General features: G+C 36.0%; 1 protein-coding gene across 7 annotated transcripts in view; it reads right to left on the reverse strand.

Moving 5' to 3' along the window:
• The window catches only part of AXDND1 (axonemal dynein light chain domain containing 1), a 65,781-nt gene that overhangs the window by 11,613 nt on the left and 27,370 nt on the right, over nt 1-26,798 (reverse strand). For 5 of the 7 annotated variants that reach the window (XM_079920486.1, XM_079920487.1, XM_079920484.1 and 2 more), the window contains 10 exons: nt 23,917-24,018; nt 22,595-22,758; nt 20,995-21,070; nt 18,520-18,754; nt 17,317-17,518; nt 16,420-16,513; nt 10,690-10,889; nt 9,745-9,841; nt 5,597-5,707; nt 192-305 (listed from right to left, as the gene is read on the reverse strand). In XM_079920486.1, the coding sequence (XP_079776612.1) occupies nt 192-305; nt 5,597-5,707; nt 9,745-9,841; nt 10,690-10,889; nt 16,420-16,513; nt 17,317-17,518; nt 18,520-18,754; nt 20,995-21,070; nt 22,595-22,758; nt 23,917-24,018 (1,395 nt within the window). Of the gene's footprint in view, nt 1-191; nt 306-4,611; nt 4,685-5,596; nt 5,708-9,744; nt 9,842-10,689; nt 10,890-16,419; nt 16,514-17,316; nt 17,519-18,519; nt 18,755-20,994; nt 21,071-22,594; nt 22,759-23,916; nt 24,019-26,798 lie in introns of those variants that run through there. The other 2 variants (XR_013828207.1, XM_079920488.1) reach the window with 2 other exon arrangements.

Here is a 26,798-nt window from a genome sequence, read left to right on the forward strand (position 1 = left end):
GAGGAACACCCTATCCTTGGAAAATAAAGAGATAAGTGTGTCTGCAGGTATGATTAAACCTATATGAGGAAAGGAAAGAAGTTGAAGAGTTCACTCCAGATGCGCTATTTCTATTTTCAATGGTATATATATATATATATATATTCATTCTTTAAAAATATAAAGGAAAAGGAAAAAAATACTAATCTTACCTCTTCTGCTTTCTCTTCTTTCTTTTCCTCCTCAAGTTTCTTATCCTCCATATTTTCTTCATCCTTTTTAAGAAGCTTGCCTGTTTCAGGCATAGTTACTTCTTTTACAGTATCCTGTGAGACAAAACAATATTATATTATAGCTTAGTGGATATAAATATTTTAGCAGAATACTAGCAATGTTTCCATTCAAAAGTATTTAATGAGCATTAATTTTGCAACTGGGCACTGTGCTAGTGATAAGGATACAAAGGTTAATAATAATCCGTGCCCTTAAGCAGCTTAGAATTCAGTGGACAAGAAAATGCTATGGCTACATATAGTCACAGAGTAGGAGCACTTAATCCAGATCTGGTTTTGGGCAGGGGTGAAAGAGAGGGTTAATCAGGAAGGTTTCCTGGAGGACATAATGTCTGAGTTTCTTCTTGAAGGATGAGTGAGGAGAAAAAAGATGGCACAAGGGAGTTCCAGGCAGAGAATGTTATTTGTACATGATTGGCTCTGAGAACAAAAGCAGTTCAAGAGGACAGAAACTTAGAGGCAGATGGGCAGGGGCACAATCACAGAGGAAGGGCTAGAATATTATGCCAGGGAGATTGGATTTTATCCTGAAGGCAGTGAGATACCTATAAATCGATTGACCTGTTTTGCATTTTAAAACAATCACTCTAGCAACAGGCGAGTAGCTTTAAAGAGGAGGAAGGAAGGGAAGGTGGGGTGATTGATTGAATGGATATGGAATGGTTAGGGAAAGGAAGCATCTTGAATGTCACCTGGTATATACACTATATACCACTACATAGGCCACTGCATAGATGATAATGCCATTCACAGAGATAGTGAACAAAGTTAGATAAGCAAGTTTGGGAACATAGATGAATTCAGATTAGGCTGTGTGAGTTTGAGGCACCACTAGGATAGCCAAGTGGAAATAAGTAAGTAGCTGAATTTGTGGATCTGAAGTTTAGATTGGAGGGATTTTGGCTAAAGGTAAAGATTTAACAGTTATCTACATTTAAAGTTAAAGCCAAGAAAAGAAGCCTTTATAAAGGGTTTATCTACAGTTAAAGAAGGCTTTATAAAGGCTTTATCTACAGTTAAAGCCAAGAAAAGAAATTATATCGCCAAAGAAGAACTTGTGAAATGACTAGAGGATGAGGCCTTAGGACAGGAACCTAGTCACATAAAGGGTCAGGGAAGAAAGAGGAGCCTGCAAAGGAGGGTAAAAGTTGCCTCAGAAATGTGAGAGGGCCACCAAGAAAGCCAAAAGAGAAGAGAGAAGGAGTAAACAGTGTTGAATATCTCAATGGAGTCTGCACAAATATTGACTGAAGACCATCCTACAGAAGTTTATTGCAGCAGTGTTTATAAAGCAAAGCTAGATATAAGCTCAATGCCCAAGATAGGAAAATGCACTTAAAAATTATGGTATAAACCATACAACAAGTTATTTTATAGCAATTTAAAAATATGCTGTAGAAATTATATACATGGTATAGAAAAATATTCACAATATATTAGGATATTTTTCCAAAGTGAAAATACCTTGTTTTCATGATAACATACTACTGATGTAAAATATTTGAAAGCTACAGAGAAATTAATAATCTGAACCCTCACAGGTAACAACTTCTATCACTTTGCTGAATATTCTTCTACTCTGCTTTATATACATATAAACGTGTTCATACAAATGAAATAATAATATACGTTATGTTCCCTAATCTACTTTTCTCAATAACATATCATGGGTGATTCTTATTTCACTACATAATCATCTATTTTATCTGTACAGAATCCTATTATTTGAATGTACCATAATTTATGAAACCAATTCCCTATTGATCAATATTTATATTGTTTCTGTATTGTATTTTGTATTGTATATTGTATTTGTATTGTATATTGTATTTTGCAATTATAAATAATGTTGTAATTAATATTCTTATACAGATATATGTTAGAATTATCAGATAGACTACATAGTTATACTTACACTTTTAAAGAAATAAGAGATCGAAACTGTGAAAGATTACAAAAATAATCAGACTTGAAAAAGAACCAAACAGAACTTCAACAATTAAATTTAAAACTCAACAGAAAGCTTTAATAGCAGATTAAACTCAGCTGAAGAGCAAATTAGTAAATTGGAAAGTAAGTCAGAAGAAATCATCCAGGATGCAATGCAGAGAGACAAGGAGATAGAAAATATGAAAGAAGGTTAAAAGACATGGGGGACAGATTCCAATATATATCCATTCAAAGTTCCAGAAAGAAAGGAGAGAGCAAATATAGTAGAGACAATAATTGAAGAGATGATGACTGAAAATTTTCTAAATCTAATGAAAGATACCCAGCCAAAGAGTTAGAAAACCAAGAGAATCCCAAGCAAACTTTGAAAAGAAAATCTTCACCCACATGTATCATAGTGAAACTACAAAATGCCAAAGACAAAAAGAATATCTTAAAAGTAGCCAGAGGGAAGAGATGGATTAACTTCAAAAGAACTGACAGGGCTTCCCTGGTGGCGAAGTGGTTGAGAGTCCTCCTGCCGATGCAGGGGACACGGGTTCGTGCCCCGGTCCGGGAAGATCCCACATGCCACGGAGCGGCTGGGTCTGTGAGCCATGGTCGCTGAGCCTGTGCTCCGAGGCCACAACAGTGAGAGGCCTGCGTACCACAAAAAAAAAAAAGGAACTGACAGCTGGATTTTCAGTTGTCAATTTGGTAACAATACAATCCAGAAAACAGTGGAAATAGTATCATAATACGTGCTGAGAGAAAAATCATCCTAGAATTGTATACCCAGAAAAAAAAAATTTAAGAATGAGGGTGAAATAAAGATATTTTCAGACAAACAAAAATTGAGTTTACCTCCAACAGATGCTCACTCATGAAAACTCTAAAGGTTAAGGCAGAATGAAAGAGGAGAAGAATTATTCAATGCAATCAGACAAGAAAAAGCAATTAAAGACATAATAATTGAAAGAAAGAGGTAAAACTATCTCTATTTATAGGTGATTTGATTGAATATCTGGAGAACCTGAAAGAATCTATTGAAAAACTACTGAAACAATAAAATAATTTAGTAGAGTCACCATACATAAAATTAAAATACAGGAATCAGTAATACATACACAGTTACCAATTAGAAGATATAATGGAAAAGAAGATCTTATTTAAAATACCAAAAAATAAAATAAAATACTCAGGCCTACCTTATAAGCAAAATGAGCAAACTATAAAACAGTACTGAAAGGCATAAAAGTAGACATCCTATATCTCATATACTTCATAGAACAGCTCAACAGCATAAACATGTCTGTTCTAAGTTAATATATAAATTTAATATCATCCCAGTTTAAGAATCATATATTTTCTAGAGGTAGATTATATAGAAGAATAAGTAAGAGAGAATAGCCATAAAACACCTGAAAAAGATCAGTGAGGAAGGGCTGGCCCTACCAGATCTAAAAATGTATCATAAAGCCTCAATAATTAAAAGATTGTGGTGATGACTTGTGAATAGACAGATTAAATATAAAATAATAGAAAACCCAGAAATAGACTTAGGTTGAATATAGCTATTTTCAAATATTAAAAAAAAATATTTCCATCTATTCTGTAACAGAATAGATGGAAATACTATAACGTGGGAGACAAATCAGCCCTTTCATATCAACCCAGAAGACTGAACTAGGACCAGTAGGTAGAAAAAAAGCTACAGGGAAACAGGTATCATTTAGTTCAATAAAAGAATAATGTTCTAATAGTCACTGTTCACCAAAAACGAAGGGACTAACTCTGAAAGTAGATCTCCATCACTTCAGATACTCAAACATAGGCATAATGATCAAGCATAGGTGTTATACTAAGACTGACGCATCAGATGGCTGGTTGAATTCAAATCAACCACCTTTAAAATCCTTTTTGTTCTTAAGTCTCTGTGATTCCGTATAGGTTTTGAATTTTTTCCTAGATCTGATGTGCAGCCAAGATCATGTCTATGGTACTTCACTAAGTTTCTAAAACTGTACTGTAATTAAGATGTATAATGTTGTTGAGATGATTCAGTGGTTAATTCAAAATAATTCTGGCCAAGACGTGGGCAGCAAAGAAAAATGAGAATTTGTTAAAGGTGTATAATTTAGAAAGGTGGTGTTTCTCCAGTGTTTAAATGTAAAATAAGGGAGTTCCCTGGTGGTCTAGTGGTTTGGATACGGAGCTTTCACTGCTATGGCCCAGGTTCAATCCCTGGTTGGGGAACTCTCACAAGCCATGCAGTGCAGCCAAAATTCAAAAAAAAATTTTTTTTAAATAAATCAATTAAATAAAGGTAAAATAAAAGTACTGCAAGTGTGTAGATAGAACCTTCCTTCTTAGACCCAGGAGCATTGACATATATGCCATCAGATCATACCTGTATAGTTTATGTCTCTGATAGCAACGGGAGCTTCTTCAGACTTTGCTGGAGGTGAACTTCCTCAAAGAGACTGAAGTAAAAATAAAGATTTGTGACTGCCATTAAGTACATGATATTCATTGACTTGGGATCCTCAGTAAACAGGTAGTTAAAACTACAGGATTAACATAGTAATATGAAGAGTGTAGAATGAGAAGGGAAAACAAGCCAAGGACAGAATATCAACATTTAAGAGGCAGGCAGAGGTCAAAGACTAAAAGAAGGAGTGTGAAAAGGAATAAAGAAGTAGGAGAAAGACGGAATTTTGGTCTTGCAAGGAGAGATTACCAAAAAAGTGAATGGTTAACAGGATCAAATGCTATAGAGAAGTCACGTTAAATATGGGATTGGAGATACTTAGATCTGGCAATAAGGTCATTAGGGACCTTATAGTAGTTTTAGAGTTTTAAGAAAAGTGATTGTGATAGGAAGGAGGGAAAGTAGTAGTAAAGAAGAAGACAATATCAAGGGGCATATTTTTTCAGATGGGAGAGAGACCATGTTTATAGAGAGGAAGGCATTAAAGATACAAAAGAAAGAAGACAATGTGCATGGGATTAAGTACTCAAAGGAAGAAATAACCTTGGATGGGAAGACTGAGACTTCAGTGTGAAGGGAGGAGGGAGGGTGCGTGCAGAAGCAGAGAAGTCTGAGGCTATGACTCAGGAAGTGGCAGGTAACTCCCCTCTGAAAGCCATCCTTTCCTCAGTAAAGTAGGAGGCAAAGTCACCCTCCAAGAAAGTGAGCAGAGACGTTTGGGTGATGATTCTCTCCTTTAGAAGGGAAAAGAGTTGCCAATGCTCTTGGTCACAACCAAAATTCTCTTCTCATAGAGCAAATGAATGAGGATTCAAAACATTGACTGGAAAAAGTCGCAGTACCCTTATCTATTGAAATACAGAAAGAGCATGAATAATGACCAGTGCTAACACATGGCAAATACCTCTTCTCCAAGTAGGTGCCATTTTTCTTCACGTGTCAGTAACTTTATTTTCCTGCCTTTGAGACCAGAAAGGAGGTGAGAGCATGTGGTGATCCACTCATAACATTCTCTCTGAAAAGAGATAAAAGATAATCACTAAGCAGAAAAAATCAGATTACACCAACTCATTTATTCACTCACTCCTACTAAGGAACTGCTAAGAACAATTCCTCTAAATATAACTCCATTCAATTAACTTTGTATCAGTTCAGTTCAAAGATTTGTGCAGAAGTGATTTTCTATTAATATAGACCTAAATCATATCATCTCTTATTGACAGCGTTTGGGATCTGGGTTGAAATGGGACAAGTAGTGAAGTGCTATAAAACTAGATGCAGGAAAAAAAAAAAAAAAAAAAAAAAACTAGATGCAGAAAGATTGTTGGATTTACTAAGGCCTAACGGTTTGCCTCAATAAATGTTATGCAACTGACCAGGGTCAACTATAATTGTATAACAACAGCAAACACTTACATGGCACTTTATTATATGCCAGACTCTGGTCTAAGTATTGTGCATTACCAACTCATTTGATCCTCATTATGAGACTATTACTATCCTCATTTTTTTTTTTTTGCGGTACACGGGCCTCTCACTGTTGTGGCCTCTCCCGTTGCGGAGCACAGGCTCCGGACGCGCAGGCTCAGCGGCCATGGCTCACGGGCCCAGCCGCTCCGCGGCATGTGGGATCTTCCCAGACCGGGGCACGAACCCGTGTCCCCTGCATTGGCAGGCGGACTCTCAAACACTGCGCCACCAGGGAAGCCCTCCTCATTTTTTAAGATGAGGAAACTGAGGAATAGAGCAATTAAATATCTCGCTCAAGGTCACATATATTACATTTATGCGCTGTGCTTCAATTCTAATCCAGGTGGCCAGGGCTCTTAACCACAACAAAAATATTATTTCCCCTGCCCCAATAAAGTGAATGAGTAAAGAGCTGAAGCACGTTTTTGGAAAAGGTGCTCACCCCTTATCTATTGAGATACAGGATTTCACCATAACAGGTCTCATCCCTGCAAAGAGAATAGAAAAACTACATTTACTTTACCAAGATCTTCTAACAGCTAAGATCTGGTTTCAATGTTTAAAAGATGCATTATTCCTTATTAGTGAGAAAAAGCAGAGGGAACTAGGAAACATTATTTCCTCTGGGGAAGGTGATCTGTTCACTCACACCATCAAAAAAACTGTACCATGTGGTGAAATAATCACCCACTTTAGGTCCTTGAAATAACCCATAAAAAGCAGTAGTACGTCACATTTTTCCCATGATTAGACGTATTTATTTATTTATTTATTTTATTGATTTATTTTTGGCTGTGTTTGGGTCTTTGTTGCTGCGCGTCGGCTTTCTTTAGTTGCGGAGAGCGGAGGCTACTCCTTATTGCGGTGCGCGGGCCTCTCATTGCAGCAGCCTCCCTTGTTGCGGAGCACAGGCTCTAGGCACACGGGCTTCAGTAGTTGTGGCACGCGGGCTCAGAATTTGTGGCTCGTGGGCTCCAGAGCGCAGGCTCAGCAGCCATGGCTCACGGGCCTAGTTGCTCCGCGGCATGTGGATCCTCCCAGGCCAGGGCCCGAACCCGTGTCCCCTGCATTGGCAGGCGGACTCCCAACCACTGCGCCACCAGGGAAACCCTAGACTTATTTTTAATTGTGGAATTATTGTGAAATGTCAGAGCCAAAAAATTTTAAAAATCAAATCCAAACCCTTGTGTTATGGATAAGGAATGGAAGCCTCTATAGGTAAAATAAGTTTACCACAGCTCTGTTAATGTCACTGATAAGTTTAAATTCTGCATTCAAAGGGTTAGGTTGATGTCTTACTGCATATCAGAAAAGAGGGTCAAACAAGGGAGATGAAAGTGTTAGGTTCTAGTCCTAAGTTCAACTAATTGGTTGTGACTTCTTGAGTAAACTCTTAATAGTCTTCATCTATTAAAAACAAATGAGGTTGTTGGTTTACTCTAGATGACCCCTATGCACTGGGTAGCTGGTTAAAACATTCACTGGCAGTGGGGGGGGATTCCCTAATTTGTAGCATTTGTTGATTTCTATAGTATATACTCCCACTATGGCAATCTCAATGGTATTCATTAATTCAGTATGTTATCACTGAATGTGGAATTGGGAAGAGGTCTGCACGGTCAGCTCTTGTGAGCCAGCATGCGCCTGCATCATACCACTGCTCCTAAAGATCCTTCCAACTACAAAATCTGATGCATATTTTAACTTTATCGTGTGTAGAACAAAAGCATTTGTTAATTTTGCAAATAGTAATTATATTTTAAAAATCTTAGTTCTTCAAACTTGGTCAAACTTGAAAAAGAACAAATTTGGAGGATTTACATTACCTAATCTCAAAACTTATTTTAAAACTACAGTAATCAAGACAGTTTGATAATGGTGACAATGTTGACACAAAGATCAACAGAACATAACAGAATGTCCAGAATAATATGCACATGTATACGGTCAATAGATTTTCAACAAAGATGAAAAGACATCTTAATAGAGAAAGGATAGTCTTTTCAACAAACGGTGCTAAAACAATTGGATATCCAAATGCCCAAAACTGAACTTCAACCCATACCTGTCACCAGATAAGAAAAAAAATGGGTCACTCAAAATGGGTCACAGATCTGAATATACAAAACCTAAAACTGTAATATTTCTAGGAGAAAATCTTCATGGTGTTACTATACAAAATTTTTCTTATCTACAACATCAAAAGCAAGACCCATAAAAGAAAAAAAATGATAGATTGAACTTCATCAGAGTTAAGAAGTTCCCCTCTTTGAAAGATGTTAAGAGAAGAAAAGGCAAGTCACAGACTGAGAGAAAATATTTCTAAATCACATATCTGATAAAGGACTTGTATCAAGAATATATAAAGAACTCTTAAATTCAATAATAAGAAAACAAGCAAACCAATAATAAATGGCCAAAGATTTGAGCAGACATTTCACCTTCTTTCCATAAATAGTTTGTTAATTTTATTTCACTTGTAATGGTTTAAATATCTCAATTATCCACTACCCAAATTATAAAACAATTGCATTTCTTTTTCTAGCATTTTTCCAGTTTTATTGCGATATTATTGATGTATAACATTGCATAAGTTTAAGATGTACAACATAATGATTTGATATATGTACATATTGCAAAATGATTACTACAACAAATTCAGTTGTTGTGGTAACATCCATTACCTCACATAGTTACATCCATTACCTCACATAGTTATAATTTTTTTTCTTGTGATGAGAACTTTTAAGATCTACCCTCTTAGCAACTTTCAAATATAACTTTCACCACAGGAGATGTAATGACAAATAAGCCCATGAAAAGATGTTTAACATCATTGATCATGAAGGAAATGCAAATTAAAACCACAATGGCATATTGCTACCCACTTATTGGAATGTCTACAATTGAAATCACTGACCATATCAAGTGTTGGTGAGGATGTGAAGCAACTGGAACTCTCATACACTCCTGGCAGGAATGTAAAATGGTTTAACCACTTTGGAAGACAGTTTGAGTTTCTTAAGAAGCTAAAAATACATGCCATATGACTTAGCCATTCCATTTCTAGATACTTACTTAAGACAAATGAAAGCAATGCACATGTACAAGGATAAGCATTGAAGTTTTGCTTGTAATAATAAAAAAATTGAAACAATTCAAACGTTCATCAACAGAGAATGGTTGATAAATAAACTGTGTATATCCATAGAATGAAATACTGCTCAGCACTGAAAAGCATGAACTTTTGATAAAAGCAACAATATGTGTGAATCTCAAAATAATTATGCTTAGTCAAAGAAGTCAGACAAATAAAGTTTACATTCCATATGATTCCATTTATAAAATGAAAACTAATCTTTGGTGTTAGAAAGTGGATCAGACATTGCCTCGGGACAGGACGAGGCTGCAAGGAGAGATTAAAAAGGGGTACAAGGAAACTTTGAGTTTGTTGGATATGTACTTTTTTTAATCATAGTGATTATTTTACAGGTGTACGCGCAGTTTGTTGCAAATCAATTAAACCTAAAAAGTCTACTTAAAACAAACAAAACAAAAGTAAGGGGAATACAGAGTTATTACCTTCATCTTATCCAGTTCATTAAGTTCCTTAGTAGGATTTTTTCCTAAGTGATCTGCTTTACTCAGAGCCATAGCTGTTACCATCTCTTTGCAACAACTGGAAAAAAAAAAAAGAGCACACATACATTTTATTGTTGGTTCCTCTCCTAAGTCCAGATACAGTGGAAGTTTACCATAATAATTAAGCTACTGACTGACCAGAGAATAATTTGTTTCTTGCTCGGTTTCTCACTCTTGTCCTCTTCCTCCCCTCCCTTCCCGTCACTCTTGACCACTGGTAACACTGAATGGAAATGAAGGGGAAACTGGCTAGATTGTAAAAGCTACTTCCCAAATTTGAAGTAATCATAGTGACAGTATGCTTCCTAGTTAATGAATTACAATTTTTATAGACATCTTTATTTGACAGGAATCTTCTAGCTTTTCAGATATAAGACTTTTTTCAGTTTTTGTTTTTTTAAGAGATGTTTTGGTTGGTGTTTAGTGAAATATGTAAAAGTATACCTTTAACTTTGCATGGAATTACACATGCAAGTTATACCTACTCCCCCACCGTAGGTGCAAAAACGCAAGATGCAACTTATTTATGCAAGTAAGTGATTTGTTTTGTTTTGTTTACTAATTCTCACTCCCACATACATATACACTTCCCATCCTGCCTATGCTAACATTGTTTTCAAAGGAATTCTAAAGCCATTAAGAAAACACCAAAATCTCATATTCCAACATGGCAGTGTTGAAGCTAGTTTAAAAACCGAACTAGCATTTCTTTCAAGGTTTTAAAACAATCTTTTATTGCTGCTACTTAACTGACCTTCTTTCCTCTGCTTTTTTTTTCCTTAATTTTTATTATAGTTGATTTACAATGTTGCTTTAGTTTCTCCTCCGTTTTATGTCACATTTAATCTTCAAAAGGAAAGTAATAAAATAACCAGATAGTTTCACCTGCTCAAATAGATGGAATATCGGGACAACATTTTTGCCAGGGCAATCGCATCTAGCTCCAACTTGGCAATTCCTAGGTCACGTTTTTCAGCACTTTCCTCCTCCAACTTTATGAGAGTATCTGGATCAGGAAAGTCAGGTACCATTAAAATCAGAAAATTTACCATCCATTGAACCATGGGTATATGCAATTCATCCATCTGTTTAAAAAAATGATTATAATACAAATGACCCATTTAAAATAAATCGAACAGTAAAAACCATATAAAAACAGAACTGATCATACCTGTGTCCAATTTTCAACAACACTATTATTCTTAATGAAATCAAATCATCACTACTCAACTACTGTAACCTTACTTTCTTTTGCTCACTATACTACATTAAACTACCCTCTTCTTTAGCTTGGTGAAGCATATTAACCAGTTAAGGCCACAGTTCCCACCAGTGTGCACCAAGGCATCCCAGGGCTTCACAGTGAGCTCTCAAGGATGCCATGGGATTTTAAATTCTTGAGGGAGATAATAATGATATGTGACACCTGTCAGACATAGCATGAATTTGACATGATTCAGTTTCAACCTTAGATACACTATATCACTTTTGATGACACCGTATCTTTGAAAGCTGGTTTTATTGGTGGTTGTGTGATTAAAAACAATTACTGTGTGAAAATCAAGGTGGGACAGGAAGTGAGGATGGCAATGTCCAATCTGATTTCAAGGTTAGAGAGGTTTTACAGTGCAAAAGTATATACATTCCATTAGTAAGTAATTTTGATTAAATAAGAATAAAAGGATTTTTTAAGTGGAGGCGGGGAGATGAGTGAAATACATGAGGAAGATTAAGAAGTAAAAACTTCCAGTCATGAAATAAATAAGTCACGGGGATATAATGTGTAGCATAGAGAATATAGTCAATAATATTGTAATACTTTGTATTTTGACAAATGGTAACTGAATTTATCATGGTGATCATTTTGTAATGTATAAAAATATCAGGGCTTCCCTGGTGGCGCAGTGGTTGAGGGTCCGCCTGCCGATGCAGAGGACACGGGTTCGTGCCCCGGTCTGGGAAGATCCCATATGCCGTGGAGCGGCTGGGCCTGTGGGGCATGGCCGCTGGGCCTGCGCGTCCGGAGCCCGTGCTCCACAGGGGGAGAGGCCATAGCGATGAGAGGCCCGCGTACCGCAAAAAAAAAAAAAACCCCCAAAAAAAAATATCAAATCACTATGTTGTACACCTGAAACTAATATTTTAAGTCAATATACCTCAATTAAAGTTTAATTAATTAATAAAAGGGTTTTTTATTTCAATAAAGTTAAACTGAGACACATTAAATTTTACAAAGTATCTTTGGGCAAACAACAATTCCAATTAGGCAGTGCCAAACCCCAAAAATGGTTAGAGGCACTCTGTAGGTAGGAGCTAGGACAGAGATTTCTACAGAGAAGACACTAAGCAAAGCAAAGCAATTATTTAATTGGCTGTAACTTCAATGTTTGCCTTATTTAGGAAAATTTAGTTATCTGGCTGTTATGAGAGTTGTTCTTGAGTTTCATTTTTTCATATTCGAGAGGATCTAGCTGACTGTTTTAGAATTAGTTTTCCTTGAGTTTCGTTTTCTTGGATTCGAGTGCATCGACTCTGGCTTTGGTTTGTTTACACAGGCTACTAAAAGCACTAAAGCCATGTCCAATGGTCTCCTTGTTTACCTATTTTAACACGTATTATAATATTTTTCCAAAAGTTATACTCATATTTAGGACATAACTATTTAGTAAGCTGTTTGAACCTCCCTATGTAATAATAAATTGGACTGTGTGGTAATTTTTTTGGCTTAGGAGTGTGAAAATACTGGGGCACCCTTAGGCACTGAGAAGAGAGAAAGTTTGGGAACCTTCGCAAACGGCTTTTGCTGAGGCTGGGTCCCAGAAATAAGATGTAAAAAACTTTATGAAATGCAAACGTCAACCATTCTCTTCAATGCCCTATGTAGTCCCTTTCTCTGGTGAGTTTCTAAGTGTTCTTCTTGGCTTAAATATAATCTACTTTGAGAAGAATTTTTAACTTTCACCGGACTTAATTTGCTCCTTATCCTATGTTGCTATAGTACTTTGTACATATCTCTATTATAATTGTTTGCATATCTGTCTCCTTATTTAGTCTGTGAGTCTTTTTAAGGCATGGACCATCATTTTATCCCTCAATACCACACACAGTACTTAGCAGGGAGAAAGTGCTTAATAAATGTTTGTTAAATTAATGAATAAAAATGAAGCTTGGTAGTCTATCCTTGTACTAAAACCCAAACTTCCTGCCTCAAAAGAAAAGGCCATAAACGACCTAAAGCAATCTTTTTATAAAAATAAATTTATTTTATTTATTAATTTTTGGCTGCGTTGGGTCTTCATTGCTGTGCACGGGCTTTCTCCAGTTGCAGCGAGTGGGGGCTACTCTTTGCTACGTTGCACGGGCTTCTCATTGCGGTGGCTTCTCTTGTTGAGAAGCACGGGCTCTAGGCGTGCAAGTTTCAGTAGTTGTGACTCATGGGCTTAGCTGCTCTGTGGCATGTGGGATCTTCCCGGCCCAGGGATTGAACTCGTGTCCGCTGCATTGGCAGGTAGATTCTTAACCACTGTGCCACCAGGGAAGTCCCTAAGTAATCTTGATTAGTGTATTTTTACACCTGAATTAACACATCAGGAAAAGGGCAACTCTTCCTGAGAAAGAGTTTAAAAAACCACTACCTTCTTTCCACAAGCCAAAGATATTTTCCCCACTAAGCCCCTGCTGCTACTCAATTACATTTATTCTTCTTAGAGAATTAATTAATTCTCTAAACTGTTCTTTCATATACCAATGGCCTGGATGATACTGTCATTGAAATAACTCTCATTTTCGCTTACAAAAAATATTAATAAATCCTTAAACCACCCCTGTGAAATAAACACAAATATGTGTTATCTTCATTTCATAGTTATATTAGAGATTAAATGGTAGAGTCAAGGTCATGCAACAGGTCATAGGTGAATTTAAAATTAGAATCAAAATAAACACACTTTCACTAAGATATGGAATCATTCTCTTTAATTAGATGGAGAGTGAAAATGATAATTTATAAACCAGAGATTTACTGTGATTCTGATATAAAATTCTTAAGAGAAACTTTAAGATTAAGTGTTTTTTTATAAAACGGCTTGTTTCAAATTTACTAATCTTTTCAGGGATGGCAAGTGGCAACACAGCCATCTCCTAGCTGATATAAAAAAAAAATCACACTTAATTTTTCCCTTCAAAATACAATTGATGTTTAACAATGAGTAAAAGAAATTTACATTATGGAGCAGTCATTTTGAAAATGGAGAGTTGGAAGGATTTCCATCTTGGTATGATTTTGTTGCTGAAAATGATATATAGCTCACTTTTAAAAACTCTCAAATTTATATACTTGAAAATCTGGAAATATGTTTCTAATTCTTTTAAAATCTTACAAATAAAGTGTATCAACTGGTTGGGGATCTTTTGTTAGAAAAAAGAAATGCTACATTGCCTAATGTTTATAAGAACAACTGATTGACATTATGGTAGATGGAAAATTTTACTAAACAATTTGTTTTAAATCTTTACATAACTGATTGATGGAATTGAAAAATGAGCATTATTTAATAAATACAGCCAATAATAAACTTCTTCAATTTGCATTGTTCTTTTGTGAGCTATTATTTCAGCAATGACAGTCCTTAAAAACAAGTAACAAAGTAAACTGAACTTAGGAGCAGAACTTCAAATGGCTTTATCACTAAGTATTAACCTGTGATTGTAAAACAATTATGAAGCCTGTTCAATCACATCAGTTTTTTTAAAACCATTACTAAAAATTATTTTAAATATTATTCATTTCATCTCTTTTGACTATTTGTTTTTATTTTATCATGTACCAAAAAGGTTAACAGAGAAATTCTCATAAGTAATTTAGAAATAACTTGTTCAAAGATTTTTTGCTGATAGAGATACATGATAAAAAAAATATTTGAAGATCACTATTTCAGACTGCCAAGCAGCACAGATTAGATGGAGTAAAGGTATAAAGAAAAAAACAAAACAAAACCAAAAAATCTGGAAGAAAATGGATCAGACAGGAAAATGAATGGTGGGTTAAAAAAAGATAAACTTTTCCATTTTTAAATACTTATACCAGTTAATATGGATACACACAGTTCCTCAAGGAATGTATAATCTTGCAAGTTTTCTAGGCAGTTTAACTATATTATAATGCTGTAGTGTTAAAATACGGAAGTATATAAAATATAAAAATGAGAAGTATATAAAGGTACTTTCTAAATAATTCTATATTATAAAAATTGAATTCCACAATATTAAAAATTGAGAATATGATTCCCCGGAGATAATCCCCAATGGTTAGCTGAGTATCCAATGGTAAACTTACCAAAGAAGGGGTTAATGTAGCAACACCATAAAACATCAACAATGCTGGAATGTTCTTTGTTACTTCATTCGAGAAATATTTATTGAGTTCCACTATGTGAGAGGCACTCTCCTACCCTTTTTCTTCTTAATTTTGGTTGTGTTCTAAGTCATAGAAATTTCTCCCAAGCCTGGGGATCCCCTGGATCCATACTTCAGTCTTAACATATTTGCTCCTCAACTCTTGATGTCTCTATGTTCACAACGTGCTCATAGACTGTGATATAATGCTTCATAAGTAGTATTCCCATACAACATGCTGATCTCTGCCTTTCAAATTCCCAATTTAAGCAATATTAAAATTAATTAAATTCATTTTATCAATTTTGTAAGGTCAAATATTTGCATATTAAGTTTACTTATAATAAGAGATTCCTGTATAAATTTAGATTATAATTAAGACTAGGAAGTGGAAGTAAACGTAAAAAACTAAGACATCCTTTGCAAATTATTATTTCATGATGTGCTAGTTAAGAATTCCACAGGTTTAGTTCTTCAGAATTGCAGGACAATTCCCTATTTGTTCAAATAACTGTAGACCAGTAGTATTGTAGCATCTTGTCTTTCTTCTTAGAAACATGTTTCTGTCATTCCTTCAGCCAGTCAAGGGCACCAACATAAATTCTTAAAATGATTAATGCTATTGAGGGAAAATTTTTTTGGTATACCGAGTAAAGAGTAAAGATAATAATTAGATCTCAAAAACTTTTGATCATCTGTGAAGCTTCATTCCAAAGGCAGGAACATACTGCAGTTAAAAATCCACTGAGGTTTCCCTGGTGGTGCAGTGGTTGAGAATCTGCCTGCCAATGTAGGAGACACAGGTTCGAGCCCTGGTCCGGGAAGATCCCACGTACTGCGGAGCGACTGGGCCCATGTGCCACAACTAGTGAGCCTGCGTGCCACAACTGCTGAAGCCTGCATGCCTGGAGCCTGTGCTCCACAGCAGGAGAGGCCACGGCAGTGAGAAGCCCACACAGGGGAGAGTAGCCCCCGCTCACCACAACTAGAGAAAGCCTGCGCATAGCAACAAAGACCCAACGCAGCCAAAAATAAATAAATAAAATGAATAAATTCATTAAAAAAATCCACTGAAAATCATTTCAGTAATTATATTATATAAGTTCCCATTTTTCCCTCCCAACCTCCTGCTTCAATTGGATAGGCATGACTTGGTTTTTCCTTGAAGAAAACTCCCAGCCAAGGCAAAAAATAATCTAACAAATTCCTACAAGTACATACTTGGCGCTGAAGTTCCATGTTACCATTGTTAACTTCATTGCCTATCTTCAAAAGCCATTGCTGAATCATGTTAAATATATGTGCTTGGAGTACCCTGAAGGAAAAAGCAAGTAAAATAAAGATAAGTGACTTACTTAAGAGTATGAAAGTAACTATTGGATAAAAGAAAGGGTTTTATTTGGCTGGGGCTAGTAAACTTCAGTGTGTACAACTGTTTGAGAGCTCAGAGAAAGGTGAATCAAATCCCTGAATTATCTTGTAGAATGGCTACTCACTGACAGCCTTCCTAACCTCACGAGGGTTAGGTGTAATGCACTCTGGACAATGCAGACCTTACTTTCAGTGTTAGACCTCTACTGTAAAGACTTATTACACTCACTCCCTTTACATTTACTTCTAGACCACTGAGGCCACAAAATGAGAAGAATGAGTTTTAAAATCCTCTCAAGAGATCAACTTCCAACATGACAGTGGGAGGAGAAAAGGTGACCCGCTCTCCAGTGAAATTAGTGAAAATTACTAAAACAAAACAAAAACCATTGAAAGCTTCTGGAAATGGTTCTAAGGACAAACAGCAACTGAAGAAACTTATATTCAAGACAATTTATGAAGATTCAGTAGGAAAGGCAAGAGTCTATGGTATTTGAACCGAAACTACTCTCGCTCTTCCCCTTTTCAGCTCAGGGAGGCAGAAACTCCACCCTAGACTGCTGTAGTTAAGAACCCAGGACTCCCTCACCCTCCAGCTCCCAGTCAGATAGCTTTCTTACTTGGAGGAAGAGGATGTCAGAGTTTTTTATCTGACCCCAAATACCCATTGCTGAGGCGAAGTACTGAGAAAATGCAGTTGAGACGTGGGGATTCCCTTCTACCCAGCAGAGAGCTATGGGAACTTACGAGCCAGAATCCACATCTCTGTACTGCGGAACAGTACCAATAACGTTTAACGATGCATCCAACTGAGATTTCATTTCATTAATTTTTTCATTAAGTCCCTCCCATTCTTCAAGAAGCAGTTCAGGAAACTCCAGCAGCCTTTTCAACTTGAAAGAACAGAATTCAAGAGAACTAACCAAACTTGGAAGAATTTTAGAGATACCTGGAAAAGTGAGAAAAGCATTAACTTTTAGAAGTATTTGTAAGTCTACTATCAATAATAAATTATGAAATACTCATGGGCAGGGGCATATCTTTTTCCATTTTCTTATTATCCTACAGCTTGCCTAGCAGAGAATCTTGCAAAGAGTAGTTCCTAAATAAATATTTAGTGAATAAAAACTATGTAATCAGTGCTTTTCTGACTGATGGACTATTTCGTTGATAACAGTTTTTACTCTGTCTTCTCCTCTCAGCTGAGAATGAAATGCATTAAACCCAGAAACCATGAACTGCAGTTTCTGTTAAAGGTATTAATTCACTGAGTTATCCTGTTAAGAAGACAATGATGAAAAACAGCTTCTTCATGATTATAAGATAGTTAATAACAGAAACTAGAACAGATATAGTTCTTGAGTCATTTTTTCGGTCATTGTTCAGGTTTACATGAAGTTTATAGTTTTGGTCTGAATAACTATCAAGTTTGGATTCTAATTTTTGACTGATTCACTGTGAGATCATGGCAAAATACCCTCTCTATACTTTTGTCTAAACTCATTTGCAAAGTAAGAAATGAAAATGCTCCCATCTCAGAGATATATAAAGAGAAATAATTTAAAAACAAACTTTTTCTTGTCCTTGATGAAAATATTCTCACTACCTTCATCAGTAAACTTCAGTCTTTCAGGAGTATTCAAAATGATTTGTTAATTTCACTCTCATTCATCATTTTGACCTCCTCTTTTATTTTAAATCATTTACCACCTGGTTGCATATGTCTGTGAATATACTAAAAATCATCGAATTGTATAAATAGATGAATTGTACTGTATATGACTTATATCTCAATAAAGTGATGCTCCATGCTTTATTTTCCTTGATTTTAAAAACTATATGTATTATTTTGTTTTTAATATTAATTGTATTGAAAATAATAATTACTATTAAAATGCTTTCTATTGTCAAGCCATCTCATTATCATTATCATTGTTTTTTTTTCCTTACCATTATCCCCATTTATTCTTATTTCAAATTCTCTGTAGAGTCTTCCTGTACTTTTCACAATTTCCTCCATGTGCTTCTGCTCTGGTGGTAACTTTCCCTCCATACTTTTATGGCGACTAAATATCCCAAGCCCAATATCTGCCCAGCTTTCCTGTAAATGTTTAATTATCTTGAGACAATCATATTTTGACATTAGAAGATCCCCAGAAAATTTGTCTTTTTCTTCAGTCAACACCTAGAGAGTGAAAGGGGGATGAAGAAATAAGCACATTATTCACTGATTTCATCAAAGTCTACTCAGGTGACTCCTAAATATTTTGGAATTACATATCTTATTATTATTTGTCATACCATTTCTTCATATGACATATATTTTATTTTCAAAGTTAAATTTAATCAATTTTGATACTCTGTAAGATAACCCATAGTTTACCAGGGATGAAAATAATTATATTAAATCCTATATAGGTAAAAAAATTAGTGATAGGCAATTAAGTCTCACAGAGCTGAGCATTTTAAATTACTATTTGCTTTGGTAAGGATGTAATATTTCTGTTTACATGATCCCCACTAAACTGGGAAAGTTCATAGAATGTATAGGTTTTCATTTATCTTTTTAATCCCAAGCCCAAGTGCTATATCTGACATATCAATAAATATTTGTGGAAAAAATAAAGGGCAACCTATATATAAAGCCTGCCATTATTTATGACTCAGATAATGGAAACAAATCACCCACACTTATCAGTAATCAGTATAGGGAAGCACCTGTAGCAGAGCAATTAAGGGTAAGAATTTTGGAATTGGAGAGACATGGACTCAAATTCTGACTCAGCCATTTACCATTTACAGATAACTAAGGCAAGTTAACACTTCTAACCTTCAATTTCCACATCTGTGAGATGGGGACTATAAAACCTGCCTCATGTGGATGCTATGAAGAATATGTAAAGCAACATGTGGAAAGCACCTTCAGCCTGACAAGTTAATGAATGAGAATTATTATTATTCCTACTAAAAAAAGAAGCATGATTTTTTTCAATTTTATCTATGCAATGTCAAACAGATAAACAGTAAAAAAAAAAAGTCACTAAACTAGCTATGTTTTATATATGACAACAAACATCTTCAATTTAGAATATTCTGCTCAAATCATTCCAAAAGAAAAGAAAATGGTTTCCTGGGATCTGGATGTGATTTCATTAGGTCATGAGTTTGATGTTCACATTGGAGGATTTCAGTATCATATATGTTCCCTTGTCAGACTACTATAACATGATAGTAATTTGATTAATGAAACCTATTTTCAAAGTTTGAACCCTTTTAAAAAGATGTTATTAATAAACAAAGTGTGATATATACATACAATGGGATATGATTCTACCTTAAGAAGGAAGGAAATTCCGATATATGCTGCAACATGGATGAACCTTATGGATATTATGCTGAAGGGAATAAGTCAGTCACAAAAGGACTAATTCTGTATGATTTCATTCATATGAGGTTGCCTGGAGTAGTCAAATTTATAAAGACAGAAAGTAGAATCGTGGTTGCCAGGGGCTGGGAGGAGGAGGAAATGGGGAGTTATTGTTTGTTTAATGGGTAGAGTTTCAGTTCAGGAAGATAAAAAAGTTCTGGACATGAATGGTGGTGATGGTTGCACAACAATGTGAATGTACTTAATGCCACTGAACTGTACTCTTAAAAATGATTAAAATGATAAATTTTATGTTATGTATATTTTACCACAATTTTTTTAAAAGATGTTATTAATTTTAAAAGTCCAATTTGTCCTAAAGAAAAAAGCCAGGTAGGGACTTCCCTGATGGCTGGGAATCTGCCTGCCAATGCATGGGTCACGGGTTCGATCCCTGGTCCGGGAAGATCCCACATGCCACGGAGCAACTAAGCCCATGTGCCACAACTCCTGAGCCTGTGCTCTAGAGCCCGCGGGCCACTACTACTTAAGCCCTTGTGCCTAGAGCCCGTGCTCCACAACAAGTGAAGCCACCGCAATGAGAAGCCCATGCACCACAATGAAGAGTAACCCCCGCTCGCCACAACTAGAGAAAGCCTGCATGCAGCAACGAAGACCCAAAGCAGCCAAAAATAAATAAATAAATAAATAAATTTATTTAAAAAAAAGAAAGAAAAAAGCCAGGTACATGAGAGGCACAGATGTTACTTATGTCTGACAATTAGATGAGAGAATCAGAACTACCCTAACTGCCACCCAAGTGTCTTTTCCCAATTTTTTTCTGGCAGCCTAACTTTGACTCGAAAATCTAAAATAGAACAGAAAATAGAATCTTTAAGAGTATTTTTAAAAGCCCCTGTAGTCTTGATGCTTTCCTTATCTTTCGTAAAACCTAGTACGGCATTTTTAAAGGATGAGATGTGACCCAGTTGTAGGTGAAGAGTGACAAGTTTACAAACAGCATTTTGATTACCAAGCTGTTTACTAGAAAGTCTTACCTTTTGCCACTGCTTGAAGTCTTGAACAACTGATTCAAATCTATTTTCTTTACTAGGGGATAGAATGCCTTTTCCACTGAAAGAAGGAAAAAGAGCAAGAGCATGGTCTCATAACAATATATAAACAAAGAAAATCATGAACCCACACATTTATAACAATTAATAATGTTTCTCCCTGATGATTTTCCCAAATGCCTTTCAGGTTCAGCCTCTCCCTCATAGGCATTTATTTTTAAATTTACAAATATAAATATAAATTCAGACACTAATCAGACCTGAGTAAGCAACTTACAGGGTCAGAGGCCATGACAGTATTAAAGAGTGGTCTCTGGGTCCTCAGCACCCAAAATTAGGTCATCATAAGAATGATTCCTGCTGAACACAGCAGCCAAAACAATATATAAATAGAAAGGAAGCCTAAAGAACAATTAAAACTCAACATTTAGGTCAGGAGCCCCAACTTCTGTTAAGAGTTTCCTTTAATATCTTTTGAAGCCTCACAAGGAGAAAGCTCTTGATAAAGAAGTTCCTGAGGAGAAAGGGAGAAGGGAACCACTGCCACCTGTGCTCCTCTCCCAGCTGAACGTCAACACACAGTAGAAGCGGACAATGGCAGCAGCAACCAGCTTGGATATGTACCAGCTTCAGCTTCCACAACTTCCAAATCTACTCACTGGGAAACCTCTTAGAGCAGGTTTCGATCCAGGCAGGTTGGGTTTAAATCCCAGCCTCCAGGATCTAATACCTGATGATCTCAGCTGGAGCGGATGTAATAATAATAGAAATAAAGTGCACAATAAATGTAATGCTCTTGAATCATCCCGAAATCATCCCTCCCAACCAGTCCGTGGAAAAACTGTCTTCCACGAAACTGGTCCCTGGTGCCAAAAAGGTTGCAGACAGCTGTCTTAGAGGATATGAAAAACTGAAACCGCTCTTCTCAATTCGAAATGGAAATGGTACCTAAATGTGTTTCCTCAACAGACAAAGCATCTTAAAGTTAAAAAAAAAAAAAAAACTTTAGAAATCACTGAGTCCAGCCTGCATTCAAAGTACGGATTCCCACTAACCTTGGCTGTGATGTAGTCATCCAGCCTCCAATAAACTACTTTGTTAATTAACAAAGGAAGGCAGCTTCTTCCATTATCAAATTTCTCTAATTGTTACAAGATATGATATCCAATCAGAATCACCCTCCTTATAACTGCCAGTCATTGATTCCACTTCTCGGCACATACACTATGCTACAGAATTTGCAGATGGATCCAGATATTCAAGTCTGCCAAGAGTAATGACATAAGTTGACTTGATTTTAAAAAGAGAGTAAAGAGAAGAAAAGAAGAGTTGGACTTAAGTGGAAGCAGCAGCAGTTGGGTACAGGGATCAAGATGATCAGAGATGATTTGCACCAGAAACTGCAAGACCATTCAAGCTCCTAGCAGGATTGTGCCCGTGTAAGGGCAGCTGGTTACCTCACCAAAATCAATGTTAGAGTAATTACAAGGTAAAAGAGAAACAAGATAAAAAGAGAGGAAGAATTGGACTGAGTTATCAAACATGACGTCATATAATCAGAAAAACAAGATTCTTGGAGACCCACGTATTATTTCTGAAGAACTGCTGCCATTTGACAAGGCCATCCTTAACACTTTGCAATTTTTCTCTTGTAGACTCTTCATTTTCTTCCACTTCCTGTTTAAATTTATTCACTAAGTTTCTCCATTTCTCCGTCAACTTCTGCAACAGTGCAACGTCTGCAGTGTCCTAGATAAAATGCATGGAATTAAACCACTTATTCATTTATTCATGTAACAAATACTTATTAGCATACACCAGGCCATTATTAATATTGCAATACTAGAGTCATATGTAGGAAATGGATCCAAAAATTGAAAAGATATTCCTTTTTCAAAATATCAGTGACACTATTACACAGTCCCTTTGGTGGTGAATTTTTCCACAATAAAAAAAGCATTAGGAACAAGATTTTTTCCTTTGCAACATGAGCCCAGTTTCCTCATAGGATTTGGCAGGCAGTGCAGTACATTGGAAAGAACAGGAATTTCAAAGCCAGACAGAACCAAATGTAAATCCTAGCCATTGACTGGCTGTATAATGTTGGGGGATATTATTTAACTTGAAATTAATTTTTCTTATCTATAAAATAAAGACTCTAATATATATCTCACAGGACTGTTACAAGAATTAAATGAAATGAGTAGTGTAAATGGTTTGGCTCTAGAAACATACTAAATGCCACTTCCTTCCTTTTCAACCTAGTGTGCTCATTGAATTGTCCCATAATATTGCACAGAATGCATCAATAATGCAATTATTTCAATGAACACAGTTACATTTTTGCTTAAGCACTATAACTCTATAAGTAACATCTGCAGTGTTATTAACTTAGACAAATTGCTTAAATTGCTCTAATTATTACAGACAAATGTAAAGAAGGGCCTTTATTCACTTTTCCTTAGATTTTTCATTTTGCCCCCAATAAAGTACAAATATAAAACTATATGTAAAATTTAGTCTATAAATTAGGGACTTCCCTGGTGGCGCAGTGGTTAAGAATCCACCTGTCAATGCAGGGGACACGGGTTCGGCGGGGGGGAAGATCCCACATGCCGCAGAGCAACTAAGCCCGTGCGCCACAACTACTGAGCCTGTGCTCCAGAGCCCATGCTCCACAACAAGAGAAGCCACCGCAGTGAGAAGTCCACACACGGCAAAGAAGAGTAGCCCCTGCTGGCCACAGCTAGAGAAAGCCTGTGCACAGCAATGAAGACCCAACACAGCCAAAAGTAAATAAATTAATTAAAATTTTTAAAAATCTATAAATTAACAAAGGCTTCTTGTAGTTTCAACCCTCAACAGTTGAAGTCTCTTTTCCCATGACTTAAGTGAATTGAGCTTTACCTTAGTTGACAGCAGTATGATGAAATGCTTAGTATATTTATTCCAGCCTTTTTCATTGAGGTAAAGTCTTTTAGCCAACATGACTTTATTTCTTTCAATTACCTATTTTTAGAAAGTACTAAAATTAGGAATCTAAAACATTAACAAACCATTGTAATTTATTAAACCCAAACCAATATCACACACCAATTTTTCACTGAATCATTAATTCAATAACAATTTCTTATTTAAATCATGAACTAGGGGCTTCCCTGGTGGCGCAGTGGTTGAGAGTCCGCCTGCCGATGCAGGGGACACGGGTTCGTATCCCAGTCTGGGAAGATCCCACATGCTGCAGAGCGGCTGGGCCCGTGAGCCATGGCCGCTGAGCCTGCGCATCCGGAGCCTGTGCTCCGCAATGGGAGGGGCCACAACAGTGAGAGGCCCACGTACCACAAAAAAACAAAAAACAAAACAAAACAAAAAAATCATGAACTAACTTGAATCATAAATTCATGTTTTCTAAAACTACTGAACTGGAACCAAATTGAACAAAGTATATAGCAGAGGTTCTCAATTTTATCTCAAAACCCCTTTATACTCTTAGAAATTATTGAGAACTCCGAAGAGCTTTTGTTTATATGGATTATATCTATTGTTATTTATTGCATTGGAAAACTGAAATTATTTAAAATATGTATTTGTTAATTCACTTAAACATTAATAAGCTCATTATATATTTAACATAGTTTTTCTGAAAAATAACTACATTTTCTAAAACAAAAAAAATAGTGAAAAGTACACGCAGTTTCACATTTTTACAAATCTCTTTAATGTTTGCTTTAATAGAATAGAGCTGGATTTTCATTTGCTTTTGAATTCAATCTGTTGCAATATCCCATACCATGTAGCTTCAAGAAAAATCATATCAGAATGAGAATGAAAAAGGCAGAAGATAACTCAGTGTTACAATGACACTAGTTTTCACCTCATGAAGGGTTTTATGGACCTTCAAGGAGGTCTATGGACCATACTTTGAGAACCACTGATATACTGAATCAATTATATAGTCATTCAGTGAATGACTGACTGTTCAAGACACTGTGCACATATTGGTGAACAAAGTCCTTATTTTCAGGGAGTTGACATTATAGCTGTTATTTCCTATTAGGGATGATCCAACACAAAGCCCCATTAATTCAAGGTATTCTTCTACAGAAATCTCTTACCACTGGTCAGTTAGTTCTCTACTGTTTGAATACTTCTAGAGTGAGGGAACTCACTTGTCATCTTTTTTTCTCCTACTGAACATGCTAGCTCCCAGATTTGTTTCTTTTTTCTTTTAAACTGAGGTATAGTTGATGTACAATATTATATAAGTTTCAGGTGTACAACATAGTGACAGTTTTTAAAGGTTATATTCCACTTATAGTTATTATAAAATATTGGCTATATTCTCTGTACTGTACAATGTATCCTTGTAGCTTATTTATTTTATACATAGTAGTTTGTACCTCAATCCTCTACCCTATCTTGCCCCGCCCCCTTCCCCTCTCCCCACTGGTAACTACTAGTTCGTTTTCTGTATCTGTGAGTCTGTTTCTTTTCCAGGTTTGTTTCTTATGTTATATATTTACTTTCACAGTTGTTTTCTCTGGACATGTCAATGTCCCTTTTAAAGTTCTGCATCAGAATGGAACATCTGTGTCGTAGATGAGGTCTGACTATTAAAGAGGAAAATGGTATAAAAATTTGAATCTGTTGAGGGTCATAATTTATTGTTAATATTATAATTTCCAGATGTGAAATTAGGCAACCAACCAGCAAACATTTTAGAAAAATAGAACACTGTATTGTGGGACATTACTACTTTCCTAAAGCATCACTATAATTGTCCACAGGCTGCCATATTTCAAGTCAGTTGTCATCTTGGGTACCAAGGTAATAGAACCAAAGCGAGTTATCAAGTGATCGTAATACAGTTACATTATGTAAAAAAAATAAGAACCACTTTCCCTAGTTTATTAGTGTATAATTAAAGCTGAAAGTTTTAACATGTTCACAAACAACAGAAATAGAATTCTGGCTCATACTCATAGGTTCTGGTGGAAAAAAGAGCCCTTAATTGGACAATAGCCAGCTATCCAATAGAGAATAAACAAAAGAAAACAATGTAACTTTTCCTTTTCAAGGCCCATAATAGAATAGCTGCATTATTCATCAATTAAATATACATCTTTGGGCTTCCCTGGTGGCGCAGTGGTTGAGAGTCCGCCTGCCGATGCAGGGGACACGGGTTCGTGCCCCGGTCTGGGAAGATGCCACATGCTGTGGAGCGGCTGGGCTCGTGAGCCATGGCCACTGAGCCTGTGTGTCCGGAGCCTGTGCTCCGCAACGGGAGACGCCGTAACAGTGAGAGGCCCGCGTACCGCAAAAAAAAAAAAAAAAAAAAAAAAAAAAAAAAAAAAATATATATATATATATATATATATATATACATATACTTCATTTTTTTAAATTTTGTCTACACGGAAACAACCTAAATGTCCATAAGCAGATGAATGGATACAGAAGGTGTGGTACACACACACACACACACACACACACACACACACACACACACACAGTGGAATATTACTCAGCCATTAAAAAGAACAAAATAATGCCATTTGCAGCAACATGGATGGACCTAGAGACCATGTGAAGTAAGTCAGACAGAGAAAGACAAACATCATATGACATCACTTACATGTGGAATCTAAAAAAAAAAGTACAAATGAACCTATTTACAAAACAGAAATAGAGTCAAAGATGTAGAAAACAAACATGGTTACCAAGCGGGAAAGAAGGGGTGGGAAGGACAAATTGGGGGATTGGGATTGACATATACACACTACTATATA

This window comes from Stenella coeruleoalba (assembly GCF_951394435.1).
Source record: "Stenella coeruleoalba genome assembly, chromosome: 1".
Lineage (NCBI taxonomy): Eukaryota > Metazoa > Chordata > Mammalia > Artiodactyla > Delphinidae > Stenella > Stenella coeruleoalba.